The sequence below is a fragment of the Perissodus microlepis genome, chromosome 20 (assembly GCF_051167445.1).
Source record: "Perissodus microlepis isolate ML-2025 ecotype Zambia chromosome 20, ASM5116744v1, whole genome shotgun sequence".
In the NCBI taxonomy this organism is placed as follows: domain Eukaryota; kingdom Metazoa; phylum Chordata; class Actinopteri; order Cichliformes; family Cichlidae; genus Perissodus; species Perissodus microlepis.
The window spans coordinates 34481810-34508085 of record NC_140480.1 but is presented as its reverse complement, the minus strand read 5'-3'; the positions used below and the strand labels follow the sequence as shown (position 1 = coordinate 34508085).

At 43.7% G+C, this 26276-nt stretch overlaps 1 protein-coding gene across 8 annotated transcripts in view; it reads left to right on the top strand.

Moving 5' to 3' along the window:
- LOC146365038 (IQ motif and SEC7 domain-containing protein 1-like) overlaps positions 1-26276 on the top strand; it is a 166986-nt gene that overhangs the window by 79883 nt on the left and 60827 nt on the right. The window contains exon 1 of one of the 8 annotated variants that reach the window (XM_084916170.1): positions 17472-17693. The exons of the other annotated variants lie outside the window; for them this stretch is intronic. Within the exon in view, the coding sequence (XP_084772296.1) occupies positions 17629-17693 (65 nt within the window). The 5' untranslated portion in view covers positions 17472-17628. Of the gene's footprint in view, positions 1-17471; positions 17694-26276 lie in introns of those variants that run through there. 8 annotated transcript variants of the gene reach the window in all.

The window sequence follows — 26276 nt, the reverse complement described above, 5'->3', positions numbered from 1 at the left end:
CGAAGGAATGACGTGAATGTTTCTCAACGAACCATAATCAAGCCTCTCCTCAGCGAGGAGGAAGGCGGGACTGTTAACACAGTTAGTGAAGACTGCTGAGCTTCATAGGACTGGATCCACAACCACACACCCCCCGCATGCACACACCATCAAACCTAAACTATAAATGTAAAGCCTGACGCTGCACAACTGTCTGCTGTCAGAGAAATGATGGGCCGAAGAGAGACTGGATGTCAGAAAGGAAGTGAGAGGATGACTGCGGCAGGAGGGAACAGACTGATGAACTGAAGAATCCGCTTCATCACGTGGAAGCATTATTTTCCATTTTAAACGTCGGGATCTCATTCCCAAATAAAATTACCGTATTTGCATAATGTCAGGCTTTTAAATAGCTGTCATCAGTTATTATGAATCTCATACATACGGCCTGTAGACTCATTTCTCCAGCACCCTCAAGAGGCTGTTATCGTCTATTGTAATCAGTAGTAAGCAGAGAGCAACGCAGATTATGTAGTCATCGTTCATCCTGTGAACGAGTGCACCTCAAAGCTCTTTTGCCAAAACTTAAACGAGTAACTGTGGAATCTAAACATGAAGTCTCGAAGTCTCATCTCCCATTATTGTGTCCATTCAGCAGCTCAAACAGGGCGTCCCAATCTCCAGTTTAATATATTCTCTTCTGAAATATGCAGTACCGTGCAGCAGTCTTGAGTCATTTCTTCATATTTTGCTTGGAATAATTAGAAATAAATCCAGTGATTTATTGAAACATGCAAACAGATGTGGAAATACAGTTTATAAAACAGAGTTTGTACGACTGCATTGGCATCATAGTGTGTTTGGGATCATTGTTATACTGAAAAATTAATCATTTCCTGCCAAACAGATGCTTTACAGACTCTGTTGCATGGTGGATCAAATCTGATGGTCCTTTTCAGCATTCATAGTTTCATTAGTTTTAATGATGGATCAAAGATCTCAAACACCACAAACCATGACAGAGCCTCCCCCAGGTGTTACAGACACTCACTGCTGTACCTTTGACCATGATTGGGAACAAACATTTCAAATTTGGTTCTTCACTCAATAAAAACTGCTGACGCTCATTTTCAGTCGAGTTCTTACGTAATTTTAAACCTCAGCCTTGCCTTCCTGACAGCCGTCCTTCCGCTCAGACCGTTTCTGATGAGGCTTCAGTGAACAGTAGATCGATCAGCTGAAGGTCCAGATGCATCTGTCAGGTCCTGTGTCAGGTCATTGCTGGATTTTTTTCCTGTTTCTTAAGGACACGACTTTAAGATACGGATCATCTTAAAGAGGTTTTTTAGGCCTCACACTTTGTATTTTGTAATTTTTTTCAAGACAACACTGCACTCCATACTGAGATAAGTTTTTGACTAATAGATCTTTGGGAATCACCTTGTTGCACAAAAATAAAAAATGTATTAATTTTTCAGTGCTTCAGCTATGCAGCACCAAATCATGACACCAACCTTAAGAGGATTTATATTGTAAGGTAGAGACCTTACAATAATACAGAGAACAACCCAACAATCATATGACCCCCTGTGAGCAAGCACTTTGGCGACAGTGGGAAGGAAAAACTCCCTTTTAACAGGAAGACAGAACCAGGCTCAGGGAGGGGCGGGGCCAATAATAACAAATTTACATACAAAGTGCTGTATAAACACATATTTAGGGTCACCTGATCCATCTCTGACTAAAAAGGAAAGTTTGAAGCTTAATCTTGAAAGTAGAGATAGTGTCTGTCTCCTGAATCCAAACTGGAAGCTGGTTCCACAGAAGAGGGGCCTGAAAACTGAAGGCTCTGCCTCCCATTCTGCTTTTAAATACTCTGGGAACAACAAGTAAGCCACCATCCAGCGTACAGAGAAATGACTGGAGCTCAGGACTCTTGCACAGTTCTTTGGGCTTTCATGGTGTTTTTATTTATATTTCACATGGCATTCCAAATTTTGGAGCAGCATTATGGATAAGTAAAAACAATTATAGCACAGGCTCGTTTGGACGTTACAGCACGTATAACAGAACTCTTTAAAAGAAGACCCTACCTGACCTGATTAGAGTAAGTGGAATTTTGGACCTGGTCACTAAAGTTCTTGGACCCTCAGGTCTGAACTTGGCATGAAATCCTTTGCACACTGCCAGATTCACAGCAGGATATACTGCTGCTTGGAATAGTGACGAATAAGATCTGGTGTAAGTGGGCATTAGCAGCAGAACTCTGAATGCTGACAGAAACTAAACCTTTGCTTTGAGGATTATTGCAAAGATAAAGCCGGCAGCATTACATTCCCGTGCATAAGGATGAATCAGCCAGTGTGCTGGTTCCAGCATAAAAAGTCTACATGACAGCTGTGAAATATCTGGTAAAATGCTGCTTCTTGTTTAAGAGACTGAACTGTTTTTACAGTGAAGTACATTCTTACAAAACCTTCAGCAAACCTTTAAATTCTCTCAGATTCTGTTTGTGTCTCATCTTCTCCTCAGAAAAGATTCTGAGATAAGACCGAGAGGCGCAAACAAGAGCAGAAGCAACCGCACACATGAGTCAGGAATAAACAAGGTTACGTGTGAATAAAGTTGTAAGTGAGGCAGAATGTGTTTGGGGAGGAACAGGAAACAAGAAGAAGGGGATGGAAAGAAAAGGAGCCGAAAAACAGGAAGATAAAAGAGCAGCAAACGGGGGCGAGACGAGTCTCCTGTCGCTTCAGATCCTCTCAGGTTTACACGAAGGAGGTCATTACAGAAGATGATGGAGAAAGAAAGGGAGAAAGACAGAGGGATACAGCTGGTTGGTGTGGGGAGAGAAGGTAGGAAGGACGAGGGGAAGAAGAAACAGGAAAGAAGCATGTAGGGAAAAAGATGTTGGCGGTCACAAACGATGCTAAATCTAAAACATCCTGCAGCAGGACAGAAGAACGTGAGCTGTGAGCAAAGCTGGATCCAAAGCAACAACTGCGACTCGATCAGTAATCAGCAAACGCTAAATAAAAAGAGGAGATGCTGCAACTTAGCAGAGGGGAGACAGAAAAAGGTGTGAATCAGGTGTAACAGCATCTCTTCTCCCACGCTGATGGACGGCTCAGCAACACACAGCTACAGAGAGACAGAGACGCTGTGGAGCTGCTCCATGTTTGTGCCGCCATCCTGCAGAAGGTGGCGCTGTTTGTCATCAATGTTTGAGGCACCTGCTGCAGTCAGGAGGGAGTTTGGGTTTTTGCTTTGTTTATTTTTACTCAACATTTCTTCATATTCTTCATCTTAAACATTTTACATAAACGGCTGTCCTCTGACGTTTTGCATGTTTGTATTTTATGTTCATTTATCAGATGCATTCACACAGATCTCAGCTTCAACATTTACCATTTAAAGAAGCAGCAGGAGGTTTAGTGCGTGTGCTGTCGGACGACTCTGCAGTGCAAATAGCTTTGCAAAAAAGTATTGTTGAAAGTACAAGTGTTTACTTTTTTTCACATGTAGACGAAAATTCTCGTGTAAAATGTGAAGCGATTGAAGAAATCTCCAGTTCTTAACAGATGACTTCCTCAGCTCTGAGTTATAGATATTTTATTTTGAAAGTTAGAGGAAGCTGTAGGCCTCATTGGCTCTGGGAGGAAATGATGCTGGTGGGGGTTCGTGCAGTGGTTCCACCTTCACCTGATGATGGTGGTTCTTTGACTTGGAGTTGTACAAATACACCATATTTACAGATTATTTATTTATTTTATTACTTTTGTTTTCAGCCTGGTGCGATGGACGACCAGCAAGTCCTGATCACATGATAGAGAGAAGGGAAGAATGATTAAAACCTGTTAAAAATAACGGAATGTGACAAAATGAACGATGAGTAAATTTGGCATAATGTGAGAAATAAAAGAGAAAATTAAAACAAATTCATAAAAACGTGTATGAATCTATTTTCTCCTGTTTCTAAATACACAAATCAATTAGAGTCAGAATCTGTAAATACTGGACAAACCTGTTTGAGCACATGGAGGTTTTTCATGAAGTGGACTTGTGAGTGGTTCTGTCCCTTGACTAGCAGGATAAATGTGCTTTTCTTAAAGCATCAGCGCCTCTCATTCCTTTTAATTTGTGGGCTACACAACATGTTCGCAGTGCATTGAAATGTTTTACTGGCTAATAAGATGAAATGTATATCCAGGCCAGGCACCACGCAAACACCTGCAGATCCCACTCTGCCAAAAATCTTTTGATTCTTTGATTGATGATTAGTTTGACACAACCAGCAGCTTTAGTGCTTTTATATAGAGTTTGTCTAACAGCTGTTCTCTGAATACTCCAGATGTTAGGCTCTACTTTCAGAGGATTCCTCCACATTGGCCACTCTGCACTCTGTTTCTAACAGCAGGATGGTTCATGTGGAGCAGAGTGGAAATAAACTCCTTGTTATTGTTAAAAAGATGCGTTTAGTGTTGTTTCAAGTGGTTTTTGATGACTTTGTTTTAAGGAGGGAATATTTCATGGGCCTTTCAAATATCACAGGCAGCGGTTTTAAAGAAACTGAAGCAAAGCATTGATTTGAATGTGTTACATATATGGAGGTAACCTGCAGGCTGTGCTGATGTTCTTCTCTGCAGTCTTTGTTCCAGACCACCACTTCCTTCCCTGCTTTGTTTTTATTTGGATTCCTAAAATGCACATTTCCTCTTTAATATTCATTCTGTTTAATAACAATTTCCACACTTGAATTAAACACTTTTTTTGCCATCTGCTTGTGCTGCTCCCCCAGCTCCTTCTATTTTTAAAGTGCACATCATTTCCTGTAGTTAGAACTAAAACAACAGAGGCTCGCACTTTGCCGAAGGCGTGGAGGTGCAGGAAACGGACGGGATCCCCACAGATAACGGAGATGATGGATCGCTGCAGAAATGTCAGAGGTTTACCTCCTTCTCTGAGCTTAAGTGCCCTTGAGCAACATGCCGAGCCTCCGTCAGGGAGCAGTTAGCTGAAATGATTTGGTGCAGAAATGAGCTCCATCCTCAGAGTCAGCTGGGACGCCTTAAATGGTTTTTAATGGGTTTTGGCTTCAGGATAGCAGCGACTTACTGGCAAATGGGACCAAGTTAAAGGAAGAAATCCACCATAAAATACAATTTCCATGCGCGTTGTTTCGTTCATCAAAGGCCTCAGTTTGAGTCCTGAACCTGAGCTTCGGTGTAACTGAACACAGCACGGTCATATTAAACATGTTCAGGCATCAGCGTGAGGCACAGAGGTGCATGCTGGGTGTTTGTGATATCCATGCACTGCTCACAATGTAAAAACTGCAACCAGCAGTAGCTTCATTGGAATAAAGAGCAATTACAAGATGTACTGGCTGATAGATGCAATCAGCGAAAACAGCAGCGTCTGCTGTGACATTTACAGTTTCTCATGCACTTGTTACCTAAAGGAAAAATCTGCTGTCGTATCGAGGGTTGTAATAATGAAGCCTTTTGAAGTTTAAAGTGACTCATGATTTTTACATGAGTCACTTTAAAAGTTTGTGTTTTTCAGCTGTGATGTGCTCTCTTTGAAACTTCTGTGTGGAAACCTAAAAGGCTCTCTTAATCATATTCATTCTCCTTTAAAAAATACAAATTAAACAGGAAAAGTTGGAAATGTATTACAAAATACCGGCGATGAAAAGACTTTGGGCTCAACCAGTCCTGCCGTCGGTTTTATAGACCAGGTGTGAAAAACTAAGACGGGTCAGCAGCGTGCAGACATCACACAGAAGCAGCGCGGCGCTCCCTGTGAAGCATTTCTGCTCCAGTCAGCAGCTGTCCGTCACGGCGAGCTCTCCAAACACGCAAAATGAAAGAAGTGCAGATTTGTTTTTACAAAAATTAGCTTCCTGAATTTTTTTGCACTTCTTGGCCTGATGTCCACCATTTTTTACCCCTACAGTCTCTTCCCCATCAGGATGGCACCACTTCCGGTTCTGCCTCAGTAGGACTAAAATCTTCCTACTTCCTACGTTGGACTGTCCGCCATTACCATTACCAAACTGGAAGTGGGAAACGTAGTTTTTTTCCCTATAGGGCCTTTCCACAGCTTCCTGGTATTTTTGAAAGTCATGTTTGACTTTATGCCTTTCTGTATCGTTTCTGGGAGGCTTAGAACTTAAACTGCACCGTTGGAAATATTTTGATGCTGTTTTTTGCAAATTGTGCACAATGATATTTATTTTCATTTTTCCTGCAGTTCAATTCAATTCAATTTTATTTATATTGCGCCAAATCACAACAATAGTTGCCTAAAGGCACTTTATATTGTAAGGTTGACCCTACAATAATACATACACAGAAAACCCAACAATCATATGACCCCATATGAGCAGCACTTTGGCGACAGTGGGAAGGAAAAACTCCCTTTTAACAGGAAGAAACCTCCAGCAGAACCAGGCTCAGGGAGGGGCGGGGCCATCTGCTGTGATTGGTTGGGGTGAGAGAAGGAAACCAGGATAATTCAGGGTCACCTGATCCAGCTCTAACTATATGCTTTAGCAAAAAGGAAAGTTTTAAGCATAATTTTAAGCCTAAAAGTAGAGATAGTATCTGTCTCCAAGTTTAGAAAAACTGAGTGTATCTCAAAAATGAAACTATGAAGACACTCAAAATAAAGTTCCTGTGCTTGGAAACTTTTTTGTGCAGCTTTTTTGCATTTACAGTTTTGAGGGATAAACCTCTGAAATTTCTGTAACTACAAATATGTGTAAAAAACAAAAACGACTTTCAACTTTTTTTGTAGTTTATTGCACTTATTTTCAATGTATGTAGTTACTATGGACTTAATGCAGACATGTTATTAATATTTGTGATATAACGGTTGTATTGATGTATAGCAACTTGAAATGCTCCCACAAATGTCACTACAGCAGGTAGAAATGTAAAGATAAGCTCTGGCAGACTTGGATCTATGGTGGGTTTTAAATGGGGTGGCACAGAGGAGGAACACGCTGAGGAAGGCAGGTGAAATCCGAATATTTGTTCCACAATAAATTAGATTTCCGGGTTCATGTGAAGCCCAGATATAGTTGGTACTTTATGGGAAGTTTCATATTTGTGTGGAGTGAATATTTGATTGGTCAGTCAGTCGTATTTCAGGGAGCAGGTGGTTTGTTGAGCTCAGTCTTTTACAGTTTTATGAGGTTGTTTTCTTGTTACTGTGAAGTTTTTTTCATCTAATTCTTTGTAGCATGAATCCAGTTTTTCTGTGCATAATTAAATGTGATGTCTTCTGTATGATGCCTGAGTCTCTGTTCACTAATTCTGCTGTTTGAACAGGTGTTAGCATACGCAGGTGCAACCTTTGGAAACAAACTGATTTGCTGTTGTGTCTTCAAGATGTTTTTGAAATGCTCTCTGTACAGTTCAGCAGGCAGCATATTACTGCATCAAACTACTTCCTGTTACTGTTTCTGGTCGCGTCTCCTGCTGCGTCTGCTCTAATCTCCTCCTGCAGGGAGGCGCAGATCGTACTCTGCTCCTCAGCTCAGCAGCTTGAATTTTAAAAACAGCTCCACTGAGAAAATGTAATAAAACTTCACTGTTGAGAGGAGCCGACTGTCCTGAGGCGTGATTCCAGCTGCTGCTCACAAACACACACACACGAGGCTTCAGGTGTGTGTGTCTGCACCAGTGACACACACACACCTGCAGATTCACACACATACATGCAGCAGCCTCGTATACACACAAACTGGCGCTCTGCTTCTTGCTGCAGGTGTTTTTGGGTTCAGACTTTGTTTTAGGCTTTAAGCTTGTGATAGTTGACTAATGTCAAACATTTGTTCTTTTGTGTGTTTGCGTTACTCGTGGGGTATTCCCTCAGTCCAGTTTTGGGCAGTCGAAAATCGCGCCAACAAGGCCTCTACATGTTCCCCAAATAACTGAACCCCCATGACCCCAAGTATCCTGGTAAACAAAGCTGGGGCATAGAAGCAGAACCGAGTCGTATGTGTGGAGGGACAGTAACTGTGTGTGTATATGTAAGCATTTAAACACTGCAGAGAGTACAAGTAACAGTAACAGTATTGTAGAAATTCATTTCACCGAAACAATAACGTGGCGCACAGTGTGACGTCAAAAAAGGCGCACACCTGTGACGCTGAGTTTTATGCGTTTTTCTCGTCCACAGGTAAATGCAAAAACGGAGTTTTCGAAAATATCCACCCTGGGAGGCGTTTTTAGAAGTCTCCGTTTTCAGTGACCGAAAACGCCGTTTACGTGTGGACGGAAGGTGCAAACGCATAGAAAAATCTGCGTTTTCAAAAATACCCGGGTACGTGTGGACGTAGCCTTAGACTCCTGCCACACACCCAGACACACAGTAGAACATGGGTGGATGTTTCAGGGACATGAAGCTGCTTGAACTGTGACACGGCCTCTCCTTTAGTCAAAGACCAAGTTCCTGTAAGGAAGTGGGTCTGACCATCACACCCCACAGTTATCACTGATCATGAACTGGGAAAAAAGAATCCAAGTTCATTTTAGTGAAATGAAGAGCAGCACATCAGCACATGTCATTGTTTCAGCTCTGGTTCCTCCGTGTCCACGCCCCGCCCGCCGTAAGGTAACTCGTTAAGTTCACGATTTAAAATGAGCTTGAAGTAACGCGCTAAGTGCGCAACCATGTCAGGGTTAGTGTGTGTGTGTGTGGGTGTGTGTTGCAGCACTGCAGTACTGCGGTGAATCTCCAGCTGATCACATTTCATGCAGGTCAGATTGTTCTCAGCAGAAAAACGATATCGTTTCTTGTTTGCTTGGTGGGATTTGGCTGATGACCTGGCTGAGACCCGCTCGTCTCAGGTTGCTGTGGCCATGTTTGTTCTGCTGAGAAACAAGTAAGCACTCTCGTCTCGTCCCTCCTGCTGTTTCCATGTTTTTTATATTCTTCTGTGAAAGCTGCTTGAGGGCATGAAGCCAGGGGCCATTCCAGGATTTTTTAAATCAGGTAAACCAAAGAGCATTCAGACAGGAAATCAAAAAACCTCCATCAGACATAAAGACAGTGTTGAAAATTGGCTTAGAAAACACTGGGCATGGTTTCAGTGTTGTGCATGGATATTTTAATATTTTAATGTTGCTGGAAACCATAAAGAGAAAAATTCCCAAGAGCAAAGGTTAGACATCAGACATGAGAAAGTCATGTTTGTTTCTCAAGTCGCATTTTTACATATTTAAATGAAAAAAATCTAATTAAATTTGAGTTCACATGGCTGCTGTGCAGAAATCTCGAGCTAACCCTCATTTCTGTATGTTTTGATTGAAACGTGGTAAATAGACGCAGTTATTTTCTGAAACGTGCTCTCAAAAAAAGTCAAAACTAAGTTTCTCCACTTCCTTTTATATTTGATCACTTTTTTTATTTTGCATCTCGGAGGCAGCTTCCTGTAATTTCTATAAGGAGGCTTCAGGAAAAGTTCTTCAGGCATCTTGAAGGTCATTCAAAGCTCTTCTCTGGATGTTGGCTGCTTTTCCATCACGATGACCCCACACTGCTTTAATGATGGCCTCCAAGGAGGTCGATCCATGACTGATGGTGTTCCTTTGTTGTGGTTTGTTCTATCCAGGAGCACTTTTACTGCCAGTGTGTTTGGGGTCACTGATATGTTGAAAAGTAAAGCTCCTGAGAATCTGGAAAGGATCTCTTTTTTTCTCTGTTCATTTTTCCATCAGTTTGAACAAAATCTCCAAACCACTGGCTGCAGATCAGCCCCGAACCACACGGAAGCCTCCGCTGTGTTTGTCAGATGGCTGTAGACGCTCTCCTGAGCACCTCCCTACATACTGACAACTTGTTGAACCAGAAAGTTGCACAAATGATGTGCTTTTGCAAAAGGCTCCTAATAACAAAGTGCCTAAAGATACAAATACAATATCTAAAATTGGTTCTTTGCTAAGCTGTCTGTTATGTGTCAGGTAGCAGGACTGGTCTGGAAGCATCCAAAAAACACTTTGAAAGACCTTCAGAAAGGCAGCAGAACTATTACTCAAGACTCATGAAAGTGTGGCTCCTTGGAAATATAAAGAAATGAGGGCTTGTTCTTGACCTTTGCACAGCATGGTATGTGCATTAAGTTATAAAGTATGACTATGAAGTCTCCAACAAGGACCTGCACTCTGTGGTCACCGGCGGGCTACACAGCAGATAGTGGCAAATTTGGGCTAATAGCAATAATGATGCTAACGCGTAGCTAGGAGCAGCTGATTTTTCAGTTTCTGGGTAAAAGGTGACATCACATGTGCTGTGACGTCTTCTAGCCTAGCATGCATGACAGTGCAGTAACAAAAGTACAAGAATTACAAGAATGACTAACTTCTGTTATGCCTGTGCAAGTGATGACAGTAGCTTGTAGCAAACAGCCAATAAACAGCAGTGTGGCAACAGGCAGTGAGCCTCACCTGGTGTCACACAGGTCAGCATTCATGTTTTTTTAGTTCAGCGACCGAAGATTGGTTTTGAAGTTGCCACTAAAGTCGTGCTTTCTGTGCTCCCAGCAGGTGGCGCTGTGCTTCAAATGGCACAGATGACCTTTCAGCGCTGAGCACATTCAGAATTTCATTTCAATCTTTCTCGCTCTGCTCTGCCAGAATATGTTAGCTACGCTGCATTGTGTGTGTGTGTGTGTGTGCGTGCGTGCGTGCGTGCGCGTGCGCGTGCGTGCGTGCGTGCGTGCGTGCGTGTGTGTGTGTGTGTGTGCGTGCATGCGTGCGTGTGTGTGTGTGTGTGTGTGTGTTGCATCTCCCCCATATGCTTGTGATCCTCCCAACACACACATACACACACACAAACACACACAAACACACACACACACACACACACAAACACACACACGCATGCTAAAATCAGCAACACACAGCAGCGGAGTGACAGCATGAAACCCCGGTTGTCATAGCAACACCTCACTTGACTCCTGCAACCACCCTCCTTCCCTATGCCCCACCCCTCCTGTTACACAGCAACCGTCTCCCAGCAACATCCTCCTCCCACCCATCTCGTTCTCTCTCTGTAATTGTCTCAGCGAAGTTGAAACAAACATGAACAAGGGAAGGAAACAGGATGCAGGAGAGAAGGAGAGGAAAGGAGAGGAGGAATGATAAAGAGGAAAAGCAGCTGCTGAGACCAGAACCATCCCATCTGGAGGTGATTCTGAGCAGAGCTGTCATGCTTGACATTAAAACACACGATTACCACTCACAACTTAACCGTGATGTCATTAAAGATGCACGTCGGGGCCTGGCATAGATTACATGTTGTAGTCACCTCAGAGTGTTGCATGTGGGACAGACACGTAGGTTTGAAGCCATGAGTGTGAGAGGTTATGCCTGGGTCAGCGGTTAGAGGAGGACAAACCTCGATCCAGCTGCAGTCTGTGAGGCAGGAAACACTGAGGCTTTCAAGCATCTGCTGCTAACGTCTTGCTCCCGCTTACCTTGGGTGACCTTCAGAGTTCTCATAGAACTTTCCAGTATGTTTCCACACAGTGACGTTACACATCCTTCTTAATATTACAGGAAAACATTGTTTAAAACGATTTATGTAAATATGTCTTCCTCATGTCTGTCACTCTGTTCCTTTCCTGTTTTTTTATGGTGGCCTCACATGTGCAAACATGGAGAGCATAAGGCACAAAGAGCAGCAGTCAGGCCCCATACAGAGCAGGACAGGCATCAGTGACAGCACACACTGACTTAGACTCGGGAAGAAATTCAATGTTCACCAACTGCTAAAAGCAGCTGAAAGCAGCTATTTCTAAGCTGACAGTATCTAGTGTTGCACATTGTTGGTGTCTTGATGAAGCAGAGAAGAAGGATTAAGGAAAGGAACTTGAATCTAAGCATCTAAGACATCTTTTCATGGATTTTCATGGAAAAGGTCCTTAATAATCATTCCACAGGAAACTGAAATGTGGGGACGTCTCATATTTTTAGTTCTGTTACTATGCTAACTATTCTATATACGGCACCTTTAACCTCATATATCCCCAACAAACTACAAGAATCAGTGTCAAAACAGATTTCTTTACTTGTACTTCTTTTTCTGAAGAACATGAGGAAGGAAAAAGAGAGAAAAGGAAAATAATGACGAAGAGGAGGAGGGGAAGAGGGCAGCTTATGAGAAGTAATGATGAATTATAGAAGCTTGTCCCCAGGCTGAAGAGTCACTGTGCAGGGAGGGATGGAGGGGGTGGGGGTGAGTCAATGATGGATGGAGAAAAAGACAGAGATAGGAGAAAGGGGATGGAAAAGGCTAATAAAAAGAAGTAGCTCAAAGCAAATGTTGAAAAAGGGAAGAGTTGGGAAAGAGGATAAAAGGAGGAGAGGGACGAGTGGTCAGAGAAAAGATACTGACGGGTGACAGGAGGAGGGAGAACCATGTGTGGGTCAGTGCATTCTGTCACAGAGCACAAAACTGTGTAAAGCCCCAGTTCCTGTTGCCATGGAAACCAGGAAAGCTCTTTCATGTTTCACAGTGTTGCCCACGGTAACTGTCATGAAATTGAATAAACGATGGGGGGGTGATGAGGCCATAATTTCAGAGGAATACGCAGAACCTGGGTTCTGGTCCAGCTGTTTCCGGATGTTTCCTGAAACGTGCACATCTGGGCTACATCTGCAGCGAAAATATTCAGCTCGTGGAACTTTGAGGCTGTGAGAAACAGCCTGCCTGCATCGTGTCTAAAACATATCAGCTGAATAACACCGAGAAATATTCTTATCTGCTCTGAAGCATGAAACAGCTGTCTCACTGAAAAAAAGTGGGAGGAGCCACTGGGTTTCCCGCTGACATTTCCGTCTTATAAAGTTTGACCTCCGACACAGGAAGCTCTCCGGGATCATGGACTGGGACGTATGGACCAAAACCCATATTTCTATATTAATCAGATAAACAGAAATACACATTGTGTGTTTGCTACTGATGGATGTAAAGTGCAGATCATCTGTGATGTCACAGGTCATGTTTAAAATCTGTTGGTGTCTCAGTCAGGAGCTGCTGCGGTTTTCAGGACACGGAAAAACTATTTTACATCTTTCTATCTGATATTTAACATAAAAATGCTCTCTTTACTAATAGGATAGCACCGTGTGTGCAGTGTTTTTTAAGTGCTTTTGTATAACGTTCAGCTCAGAATCTGTGTGTTACCTGTAGTAGACGGCATAGGCCACACCCACTGCAGACACACAAGCTAAAGCGGTGATCGCCTGTGGACGCTCAGCAGATGTTACACTGCTGGAAGAATCGATAGTGGACGCTTTTAACCACTTCACCTGCAGCCGGACAGATCTTTCTGAAGAGGAGGTGAAAGTATTGCATTACACTAGACTCCATTCACAAATACGAGGGGAGGTTTTCATCTGCTGCTGCAGCTGGTTAGTTTGTGCGACTAACAGAGTCTGTTAGGCATTAAAACATCGCTGCTTTCACTGGTGTTTTATGTTTCTGAGTTGTTTCCACAAATCAGTGAACAAACTATTTGACCAACCCTGTGTCCCTCTGTGCTACAAATAACAAGATATTTCATGCAACATATCAGACTTTAGTGATGCAAAATCAGAAAATGTTGTTATATTTTCTAATTTTGCATCTTTTTTTAAAAAAAATCTCTCATACCTGCCAGCCTTAACAAAGTACCAACCCTGCAGATTTATGCTGTACCGGTGACTCTCTGATATATCAGCCATTGCTGGCTTTGTAGGATGATGTCTTACCCCTTTGATTCTCTTCTATCACATCAACCCTCGACATGTCCTCCTTCACTACATCCTCGGATCTTCTCTGTGTTCTTCCTCTTTTCTTCCTGCCTGGCAGCTCCATCTTCATCATCCTGTGTATCCACTTTCCCTCCTCTGCACATGTCCAAACCACCTCAGCTCTGACTTCCTGTCCGTCACCACTGCAAACGAGAAGGGACAGAGAGCCGACCCTCCGATGTAATCTGTCTGTCCTTCATATTTACTGATCACTACATGAAATTAATATTTTCATAACTCATCTGGACTATTTTACACTTTAACGGTGGAAAAGTGCTGATTTGGACATGGAATTAATTTGTTGCAGTTCGAGCCGCGCACATGACAGATTTTTACACTGCATCATTCATCATCTACAAACTGCAATAAAAGCTCAAAAGAAGTTGTTTGTTAGCTTGATAAGAAGATGATAGTTAAAACAGCTCTGTCTTCTTGGTTGCCATGGTGAAATGTACTTTGAAGTCTGCACATACATGCAGACAGAAATATGCTTCCTATTGAAATTCGTCAGTTTCAAAGTCAAGCTGACAAAACGTCACATTTGAGTCTGTGCTCTGCTTCCAGTTTAACCTTCGAGCCTTCACCTTTTATCGCTCACTCAGATATTTTCCAACAAAGAGGTTCCCCGAAGCAGCTCCTCACACTTCAGCGAGCTGCGTCGTGACAGCGTGTCGCAACACTTCTGGCTTTCTTATCAATCGATCAGACATAAAGCTTCTTTTACATCAGCAGCAGCAGCTCTGGGAGCACAAGCACCAGTTTGTTTTTAAATAAGGACCTGTATCTATTGATCACACAATCCCCTGAATACAGTGAAGCGATGCCGCCGTTCCACACGAGGCTTCTGTGCACCTTCAGCTGCGTATGTCAGGTCTTCTGTAAAACGACATCACGTGGTGTTAACACACAGAAGTTCATGTAAGAGAAAGCTGCCTGCACTTTTTAACTACATGGATATGTTTTCCTTGATGTCAGTGGATGAGCACGTGCACGGAGAGGAGGCTTTGTTGGAATATTTGGGCCGTTTTGCCGCTGGCGTCTCGCCCACTTTGGCTGCAGTCAGCTGCCACTCATCGCGCTGCTTCTGTCAGAAAGCTGCTCCCTGCAGCCGGTCAGCATCTCCTCACCAAAACCAGGCTGGGTTATCGGCTACGATCGACGAGATTCTCAGTTCATGGTCACGAGACACCAGCAGACTCCGTAAATTCTCACAAGTCTGACGTCTGTTGCTGCTTTCTTTAAGTACTTGAAATAAATGTGTGACTTCTTTTTTCTGGTCCTCAGCTAAAAATGAAGCTTCGGCTTCGCTGCTAATGAGTCAGTGTGAAAAAACACATCCTCATACTCAAAACTACAGGCTGTTCATCCACACTCAGAAATGCAGAGCGATGGTCTCGTTTAGTTTCTCTTGTTTCTCCAAGAATGTTTTTTTTTACATTCTTAAATAGAAACAATATCTGTAATATATAAATCAGTTACTTAAAAATGAATGTGTGTTTTGTTTTAGAGTGAGGATAATGATGATGATTTAAGCAAACATGCTGCTCGTCTAAACCCTGGAGGGTGCGGTCATTTTACCCACTTCACAAATACAAAACAAACCAAGATGTTTGTGGATTTTTCTTCTCTGACAGAGTTTAGTAATCACATCATGAAGCACAAGACGTCATTTGTCATCTGTGCAGTGGGAAGTCTCACACAGGAAACAGCAGTGATGCCGTGGCTCGCTGCAGAAGGGTTCGCTGGGACCTTTGAAGTTTGATGGTCAGACTTTTGTCTGATTGTTTCTTAATAACATTTAAATTTACAACAATGGATTACATTGATGGGTAATACATTTCATTACAGTAGATGTCTTTCTGAAAGTGCTGTAGCTCATTCTGAGGATATAACTCTGTTATCTTCTTTGATGTCACGTTCCAACATGCAGCTGGTTGCCTGTGTCCGACTACCAAGCAGCCCCGCCCCTGCAGGAGGTTTCTTCCTGCTAAAAGGGAGTTTTTCCTTCCCACTGTCACCAAGTGCTTGCTCATAGGGGGTCGTCTGGTTTTCTCAGTATTATAGTAGGGTCTTTACCTTACAGTATAAAGTCCCTTGAGGTAACTGTTTTTGGGATTTGGCTCTGTATAAATAGAACTGAATTGAGTTTGCATGTTTTTCTTGTGTCTATGAGGCATCAAACAGCTCTCGTGTTGTCATTTAAAGACTTTGCTCAGTAAAAGTGACCTTGAGCATTTTCTCCATCTTCAGTGACTAAGGCGACATTGCCTAGCAAACAGTCCCCTTTTGTGTTCTTTGAAGTGTACACGAAGCTGGTTTCAGAAGCAAAAAGGATGAACCTCGTTACTGTTTTTATGATGATGGCTAGCAGGAGGCTCTGATTTAAATGGCATTATGAGAAACGATGGGCCTGCAGATGACTGTATAATCATTTTAAATGATTTTCTGATGCGTGTGACAGTGACCCGATCGATGGTCTCTCTTCTGCTGTCGTATACTTTGGTTTCTGGCTCCATGAGAGAGAAAGAGCTCATCAGGCTTTGTTGATGATGGTAGTTTAGATACTTTAACCAATAAATGGCATCAAACTGGGCAAGAGTGATTAAAAAGAGTTTAGATTTAGCTCTTAAGACTGTATGTTTATTCATTTACAGTTTATTAGCTGATGTAAAACTGCAGCAGAGAAGCATCTTTGACACAGGAGCTGAAGTCTGTCACAGGAACACTCATGCAGGTTGCATGCAAAGATGATAATGGTCAAAGGTTTACCTGTAAAACAAGGTGGGTTTGTTTGTGTTTTTGTTCTGAATTATTCAAAGCATACAAGCTGCAAATATGTGAAATTTAAATGAATAGAAATATAAAAAAAACTTTTTTCCTCCCTTTTGTTCTAATTACCAAATTATCCTTAGAGCTGTGAACAATTTAGGCGTGTTTTACAGCTCCGGTCAACACGAATTCACCTTTTTATCCCAATTACAAAACATAGCTTCTCGCTTTTTATGTTTTGCACCACATTAAGGAAACAATAAGACCAGAAACCAACACCCACGAACTTCTGGTGTTTCAATTCAATTCAGTTTTATTTATATAGCGCCAAATCACAACAGCAGTCGCCTCAAGACACTTTAAATTGTACAGTAGATCCTACAGTAATAGATACAGAGAAAAACCCAACAATCATATGACCCCCTATGAGCAGCACTTTGGCGACAGTGGGAAGGAAAAACTCCCTTTTAACAGGAAGAAACCTCCAGCAGAACCAAGCTCAGGGAGGGGCGGGGCCATCTACCACCCGTCAGCCCCTGACTAATAAATGTAGTGCAGTAAGTAGAGCTTAATAAGCAGCACGTGTGGACATGCCCTCTGAGATGTGCTTGAGTAGATCTTTCACGTGTTTTCTTCACATCTGTGGAGACCTTTAACACCTGCTGCTCTCTCAAAGTGTTTCTGACACTTTTACACGAAACTTTTCGGATGTTTTCACATATTTGGATGATCAGAATCATCACTGAGCTCGCAGATGGGTTGATGCTTCACTTTGGGGTCCAGCGGGGAGATTAAAGAAAGCCACGAAGGAGGAGGAAGTCCAGAGCTGTAAAAGTACAGAGAGAGAGAGAGAGAAGGCGATGAAGGAGGGCTGATGATGATGATGATGATGCGTCTCTGACGAGGCGCGAGGGTAGCAGAGAGCGGTGGAGGGAGGAGGACACAGAGCAGGAGAGAGAGGCTGAGGCAGCACTGGATCTCCGCTCGGCTCTCCCTCCCTCCCTCCCTCTCTCCGGTCTCCTCCCGGTGGTTGTTGTTGTTGCTGCCGCCGCGTTGATCAACAGCAGCAACGATGTGGTGCATCAACTGCGCCTCGGACAAAACGCCCGCGATCCTGCACAACAAGCTGCTGTACTGGTAAGAAACAAGCCGACGCGCACACACGGGCGCGCGCACAGCGGCGGACCCTCTGCGTGTTTTCCGCCCGCGGTGCCGCACTGCCACGAGCTGATGCTCGTGGCTGTTAATGAAACGCGACGTTATTCAGACTAACGGCGTCGTTACAGGTGATGTCACTGCCGTCACCGCTAATCACCTGTCATTTTGTGCGTGTGCGAGCGTGCGTGTGCGCCTCCTCCTGCCTACCTGTCTCTCTCTCTCTCTCCTGTCTCCCTTGGTGCATGTCTCTCTACCTTTCTGGTGTAGGTGTGTCGTTGCCGCAGCTCGTAACGTGTCAAACTTTTCACGTGAAGGAGGCGCAGACACGGCGGGGCGCGCTGAGTGGGCACAAACGGAACTCGGGCCGCTGAATTAGAAGGTTTGAAGTGATTTTCGGTCTCTCTAAAGGAGACTTTGGACCTGTTTGGTCTCAGACTCGAAGCACCGAGGTGCTCCTGATCTGCTCGTGTGGCAGCTTCATGTAATGTGCGTGGAAATCTAGACTCAGATGTGCTTTAACGACTCTCCCTCCCTCTCTCGCGATGAGAGGTCATTAGGAGATGAGCTCAGTTATGGGCCTCTTGTTCATCAGCTGATTGTATCCACAGAGAGCTGGGATCACCATTAGATGCAGGATCGATCCCACTGCCAGCACTTTCACGGGCGGATTATGATACAGTGGCCCTCCGGGATCACAGTAACAAAGACACCAACATTCAGCCCATGTTTCTGCTCATTCTTTAACTGTTCTCGCTGTTTGGTCCTTTTCTCCTGTTGGACTCGTTTTTGTTGACATCACTTTGTTCTTGGTTAGTTTCTCTTTTGTTTTTGTCTATGTGGATGTTTTTTGTCGTTTTCTTCACTTTATGGTCACATTTCTTTCATCACGTTGTTGGTTTTGGTTCTCAGGTGTTTTCACTGAAGCCTGTTTTTGTTTTGTTTTTTGCGGATTTTCATAATTTTTTGGTCATTTTGAGGTTTTTTTTAATCAGTTCTCAGGTTTTGTCAGTGACAGTGTGAAAGCACTTATTTGACATTTCCGAGCTGATTAGCTGTGGTTTGTTTTCCATTTGTGGTTGTTTTACAGTCGGTGGATTTTGTAATGGTCTCTAGTTTTGTTTCACATCATTTTGCAGATGTTTTGATTTTCTCTCAGTTGTTTTTTTGTCAGTGGTTGTCATTTTGCTGTCGCTGTTGTTTTTTGTGGTGTTGTTGCAACTCATTGGTTGCTGAGTATCTCACTGGTTGTTTCATATCACTTTGTTGTGGCTTTCTGGTTATTTTGTGGTAAATGTGCATGTTTGTGGTTGCTTTGTGCTCAAACTGAAAGTGTTTGCGGTGGTTTTGTGGGTCTGTTCTTCATTCCTCACGGTCACTTTAACTGTGGGGCTCGTTCTGGTATCCGTCATGCACACTGTGTATGTTTGTTTGCAGCCAGCAGCACCCAAGTGGTTTGTTTTGATTTTATTTTCACATGAAGATGTAAAAACAGGAAGGATTAAATCAATAAATTCAGTTCTCTTGAAGCATGCAGGCCTCCTGTGCATAGAAGGTTTAATGTGATATTATTTTGAGAGACATCTTAGGGGACCAGTTATTGGATGTTTGTGTTGATAATGTCCTAAATGAAGGAGGGCTAATTTCACAGTTACCACCAATCACTGCAAACAGCACATTTAGCGGCATCTTTGTGTTGCTCAGAGGGTTTTGTGCTGTAGAGAATTTAGAATGACAGCCGTAGTTATGAGGATGAACAATAAACGTGTGCGATAAAAACACTACTGAGAACAAACGAGCACTGAAACACAATCTGCCCTCATCTCTCTGAAACGCCTTAACGACTGAGGCTGAATGCATTATGTGAACCTTTAAAAACATCTTCGTGTCTGTTGGTTGTGGTGCCTGCAACAGCTGGCCTGGTGTCACACTGAAGGCAGTGATGGATTGTGGGATATTCTGGGCTCTGAAGCGTGCGAGGAGAGAAGTGTGTGCTGTTGTTTTTCAGTCGTGAGTCGGTCTGACGGGCCGTATAGTTGTGCACTACAGAGGGTTTCTGTGCGCACGTTCTCTCCATCTCTGTGTGGGTTTGCTCCAGGTGCTCCAGCTTCCTCCCACAGTCATGCATGCTTGTTAGGTTCATTGGTGATTTTAAATTGGCGGTAGGTGAGGATGCGAGCGTCTGTCTCGACGTCGGACCAGGGAGCTGTCCGTGGTGCTCCCGCCTCTCGCTCAGTGTCGGCTGGGATCGGCTCCAGCTACTTGTGACACAGGATGGACGAGTGGCCGTGGACGTGTTTGTGGTGTTTGCTCCCAGTTTTTCCTTCCGCCTGTTGGTCCTTTGACATTGTAGACGCGATGTCTTTTCCACTGCTGTGCCTCTACTTAAGCTGGCAGAGAGATGCTGTACAGGGAAGAGTCAGAGGAAAAATATTGTACCTGTGGGAGAAATCCCGATATCATTTATTCTTCAAAGAAACACCTGAAAAATTGCAAAGCTATGATTTATTGCCAGGTTCAAAGTCTGGAGGCAGCGGACTGTTTTTTGAATCTTCCGGTGTAGCCAGGATATCAGCCTTTGAGCTAATATCCGCTTCTTATTTCAGTGTTTCACTTATTGGCCCCCAGGCAATCATTAATGTTAGTCATGACCTTCATTACACCACTGGGAAGCAAGTAAATGAGGCTGACTTACAGAAACCAGTGGGCCCCCCTATACAGCTCTAAGTCTGACTGTACTGAGTTTCAAAAAGTCTAAAAGAGGCAAGAAAATAAGACAGTGGACACATTAGTGGGACAGGATTGTCTGTCCTTCAACAATTTCTCTTTTCTCCTAAAAACATCGTTTATGTACTTTCTCTGTTTAAAGTGGTTCAGAAATATTGCTTCCATGACTTTTATGTAAAAGTGAGAGAGGTCACACATTTATATTATTCCCGTCTTTGGGCTGTATACATACGTTGAGAGTCCGGTGCTCGTCCTTCCTCTCCCTCTCTTGTCATACAAGGCTGTGGGTTAATCTGCTTCAGTAATGAGTTTGCTGTCGGCACGAATCAGACGACCGTTGTTTTGACATTTTCCTCTCTGACCTCACACTCTCGCTGCGATCCTGCTAACAGACGGTCTGTCTGTCTGTCGGACACCTTTCTCCCACAGACAGACGTTAAGATCCACAGTTTGAATCATGTGACAGTCACAGTGAGTGTAATCACAGACATCAGCTGTTTATAGCGACAGCGCACAGAGCAGCTTTTTTTATTTAACGCCTTTAACAGTTGTTATGATCCATACGCTAAAGTTACACAGGAAAAATAATACAAAGAAACCAACTGAACAAATCATTCTTGGTTTACATGAACAGTCTTAAAACATTGCAGCACCAGACCAGCGACCTCTAATGATGAGATTTGAGAAATAAGATTCCCCTCTCATCCCTGTGGGCGGTCTATCCTCCAAGCTCGGGTCCTCTACCAGAGGCCTGGGAGCTTGAGGGTCCTGCGCAGTATCTTAGCTGTTCCCAGGACTGCGCTCTTCTGGACAGAGATCTCCGATGTTGTTCCCGGGATCTGCTGGAGCCACCGCCTAGTTTGGGAGTCACCGCACCGAGTGCTCCAATTACCACGGGGACCACTGTTACCTTCACCCTCCACATCTTCTCGAGCTCTTGGTATTTCTCAAGCTTTACGTGTTCCTCCTTCCTGATGTTGCTGTCGTTCAGTATCACTACAGCCGTCTTCTTCTGCTTGTCCACCACTACTCTGTCCAGTTGTTTAGTCATCACCAGTTTGTCCATCTGTATCTGGAAGTCTCACAGGGACTTAGAGCTGTTGGAGGTTTCTAGAAAGAAACATCTTTTTGCAACACTGACACCAGCTGGAAACACTGTGAAGCAAAAAGATGTCACTAAAGTGAACTCATACCTTCCTTTTTGTCATTTACCAAAACCTTCACTTGTTATGCTGCTTTTAGCTGTGTTTCTGCACAACATGACATAAAGTAAAGCATGGATTGTTTTTCCACAGTCGGGTGAAGTCGGAGGACACTGGCGGTGTTGTTTTTGTCAGAACAGATGTGCACTGTTCTCGGAGTAGGACTGTGTTTAATCGCTGCGTCGCTCGTGTACGTTTGCTCCTTTCAGGAACTCTTAGCGAGACATTAGAGCCGCGGTTTTGTGTTGTTGCTGATCTAAGAATCCACGACGTAGCTTCGTTCCAGTACCATAGAGAAGTCGTGTTCGTCCTGGCAGCACAGGTGGGAATCCGGCCCTCAGCCCCAGCAGTGCTGCGCTTCATTAGTTCTCTGCTCTGCCAGTGGGAGTGTTGAGGAAGAAAAGACATAAACTGAGTCATGCAGGCTGTTGGAGGAGTGTTGCTGAAGGAGTTGACTCAGCGGCATTGTTGCTTTAATCCCATGAGGAGCGAGGCTGTTGCCTGGAAACCTCCGAGCTGATTTTGACCCGACTCCTCGCTCAGGCTTTCTGGGACACGCTCGGGCTGTAAGGCCTGTGAGACACGCCGAGCGGGACGGACGCTGCAGGGCGAAGGATCCTACAGGCTGCTGCGCTCGTTACAGACATTATTATCCTGTGTAAGAGGGAACATACTGAGGACTTGGCTCCTGTTTGAGCCTTACATGCAGCAGAGCAGAGGATGCAAAGCTTAAAGACAAGATATTAAATATGAATGGTGCATCCTCTGGGGAGCAGGAAGGTGATGTGTTAATATGTATGATGATATTTTAGGCTCTGATTTTTGATGCTACGGGTAACAATCAATCCTTCAGGGACCCTGAATATCAACAGTGAATTCATTATGGTCTGGACGGGTTTTGTGTTCTGCTTTGAGTCCATGCCTGTGGGAAACCATCCTCAGGTATACTTGCTGTATTATGTTTGGTCTTTATTTAGCTGCTATTTAACCAGAAAATGAAATCTGTCTTTGGAGACACTGAAAGACCGATTTTAGAAAAACAAAAGAACAAAACCCAACTATTTCTATTATGATGGAAACCTTCCTCAGACATTTTGGTCCACACTGACCTGTGAGCGCCACACAGCCGCAGCACATGCCTGACACCCATCTCCCGCTCCACCACGTCCCAAAGGTGCTCTGCTGGATGGAAATCTGATGACCCTGAAGGCCGTTTGAGTGCAGAGAACTGATTTTCATTTTCAAGAAAGCAGTTTGAGATAATGTGAGATTTGTGACACATCCTGCTGTAATGAGGCATCGGTGGGAGGATAGAAAACAGTACAGTGTGCTAAAAAGGTACCGCCCACACGATTACACCAACATGAGCCTGAACCGTTGATACAAAGCTGGATGGTTTCATGTTGTTTCGGTCAAACCCTAATTTGAATGTCGTAGCCGAAATCGAGCTCCCAGTGTGGTCTCCTGCTGCTGGAGCCCATCTGCCTCAAGGTTTGACATGTTTTGCATCCAAAGATGCTCTCCTGCACATCTTGTGTTCAATAAGTGGTCACATGACTTTCTGTGTCCTTCCTTTCAGCTTCAAGCAGTCTGCCCTTTCTCCTCTGACCTCTGAGATCAACAAAGATCTGCTGTGCATCGATGTTTTCTCTTTTTCAGACCGTTGCCTGTAACCTTAGAGATAACTGTGTGGGACGATTCTGAAATCAGAGCAGCTCGTCTGGCATCGACGACCATACCAGTGTTCAGAGTCACTTAAATCAAGTTTCTGCCTCGTTCTGATGCTCGATTTGAACTTCAGCAGGTCGTCTTTACCACGTCTACGTGCCTAAATGCACTGATTTGCTGGTTGTCTGTTCCTGAGCAGCTGAGCAGGTGTAACTAGCACACAGAGAATATGTTGTTTAAGAAAAGGAGGACATCAGTGGAACAGTTGGTGTGTTGCTGCTGTCAGTTAGGGCACATCACCAGTTTAGAGAAACATCCTGCCATACTACAGGAGAGAAGAACGACAGTTTTATAACCTGGAGGGAATAAAAACCAAATTTCTCTTTTACTCTCATGTTGATTTTCTGTTCATGATGCAGCTTTTGTTTTTAACCTTGATCTCAGTAGATCTGAGATGAAAACAGGAAGAAGGAAATAAAGCTTGTTGTAATTAGATTTTTCAAAGCTTCTTTTGATTTTGACTCACGTGTTGACGTCATGTCCAAAGCAGCGAGGTTTACACGTTGGCTGGTTTGTTAGAGTCGTAAATAAAGCTTTGAAGAAGCATCAGCAGCTCTTACAAGATGGCTTCTTTAATTTCACTGTCATTCATAGTAGGAATCAAAAGATCAATAGGTAGAAGAAGCCGTCTGTGTTCAGGCTGTTGGGTTTCAGCGGGTTGGGTTCAGTATTAACCGTTTCTCTCTCCTGATGGAACATTTAAGTTTGGATTTCTGAACTCGTCAGACTCTCAGATCACGCGTCAGGTTTCTGAGGATTTCTCACAGCTGTCTGAACATCAGTCACAGAGCGTGATTCTACACTGTTCGTCCAACAGGAACCTCCAACTCTCAGGTTCTCTTCAAAAGAGCCTCTCTCTCTTCACATCAGTCATCACTCTGTCGACGTGTTTCTGTAGTCATAATCAGTCACAGTGGAAATCTTTTTTAAGAGTATGGAAAGGGTACAGCTTGGATTTGGGGTCACGAGGGTGATCTCACTGCCAACACCTCAAATACTGCTGATTGGTCGAGACCCCCTGAGGTCCCATTTTAGCTGCGTACCCCTTGAGTCGTGCTAAAATGGCCATGCAGAGCAATGCTGAGCTCGAGGAGCCGGTTGCAAATGGGAGCACGTTTTCTTTCTAAGATGGCATTAAAGTGAAAAAGTGCACTGTTTGTCAGTTCAATGCAAAAAAAATCCAAAATTATCAGCTTACCCAGGACATGATCTCCATGTGCCTAACAGGCAAAACACCCCAACCCGACATCCCTGCGTGCTCCACCACCTCCACCTTTGGTTCTTTTAGGTTTTCGTCTTCATTGTATATGAAGTTCCCTGAAAGTTGGTTCACCGTGTTACATAATCAAGATTATGTATTGCTGCTATAATCAAACCTGCCTGACTTGACATCTCTGCTGACAGACCCAAAATACTGGAAAATGTCCTAATGATGGAAACAGTGGAAATAATGGACAGCAGAGGCCTGAGGTCATCACAGTCCCGTTGTGTTGGATAGGAAAGTGTTTTTGGCAGCTTCCTTGTTGAGTCTTTCTCTCTGTTTCTCCTGTTTCCTCAGACAGACTGAGACATGATGCAGCAAAATGCTAACTACCCTGCACTGTACAGTGTGTGTGTGTGTGTGTGTGCAGGGCTGTGGGTGGATGATCAGGGCTTATTATGTCTGCTCAGCTCAGATCCTATGCACACACACCGACCAGCTTTACTGCAGCAGAAGAGGAGAGATGGGCTCACATAAACAGCCCGCACTGCTACAACTGTGGCTTGTAAAATGTGTGTGTGAGAGCGAGAGAGGGAGATTAATCAGTGTTTTGTGCTCTGCAGTATTTTGTGGGCTTCAAACACCCCCAGAACAGCCAGAAGGTGCTCAGATGTGTGTTTGTGTGTTTAAATATAGTGAGAAAATAATTGGCTAAGCATGACGACAGCAGTTAGCCTGAAATTAACACCCGCCAACCCTCCAAGTGCAGGTAAAACTGAACTAACGTTGCAGGAAACATGACTGAATCAGAGTCTAAATATTCCTACTCTCTGCTTCTGAGAGCCACGTATAAGGTTTCAGTTTAAGCTTCTAGCTGGCCGTCAGCATCGCGCGTCACACAAACTCGTGGATGGATTATTGCAAGGGCGTAGACCCCTGAAGAAGGAGGGCCCGTAGGTTTCTGAGCAAGTTAAACAGTTCTTGTTGTAAAGAAACGACGCAAGGAAACAAAGTAACCAAATTGGCTTCAAAACGCTACAAAAACACTTTCTAACTCATTTACTGCTATTGATCCAGATGCTGCTGGCGTCTTCAGTCCCTGGTTTGGTGCTAAAAGCTACATGGTTACTTTTAAGAAAACTTGGTGCCAAAGGGTCATTTAAAAGCATTTGTTTCAGGCATGTGGCTGAACCTGGCATCTCCATTTCACTTAGTCCTCCATTGCTGAAATGTTTTCACACATGAGTACAGTGTTGACAGGGTTGAGAGACTCGGGTCATCGTGTGTAACATTGTGTGCAGGCGTGGGTGGACGGGGAAGGTCAAATTTAAAGTTGTGCGTAATTCTTTTTGTTCTGCTACTGTAACACTAACGGCTCATTATGTGGTGGTTTGAAACAATCACAGAGGAGGGGACAGGAGGACACTGTGGGGTTAATTATTTCCCACGTGTTTTACCAAAATAACGTTCATATAGTTATAAGTAGGAGAGCAGTAAGTCATAACTCATTTACAATGATTTAACCTACCTACACAAACCTGCTAATATGGTTACCATCTGTGTTTGTAATGATTAAAATGGTTAATGAGCACATTGGCTTAACAGTTTTAGCTTTTGTCTTAAAGTCTCCTTTGTTTGCGTCCACTGGGTCTCATGTAGCACTCAGCAGGAGTGTGTCTGCGTCAGATGCTTTCACACTGCTTAAAT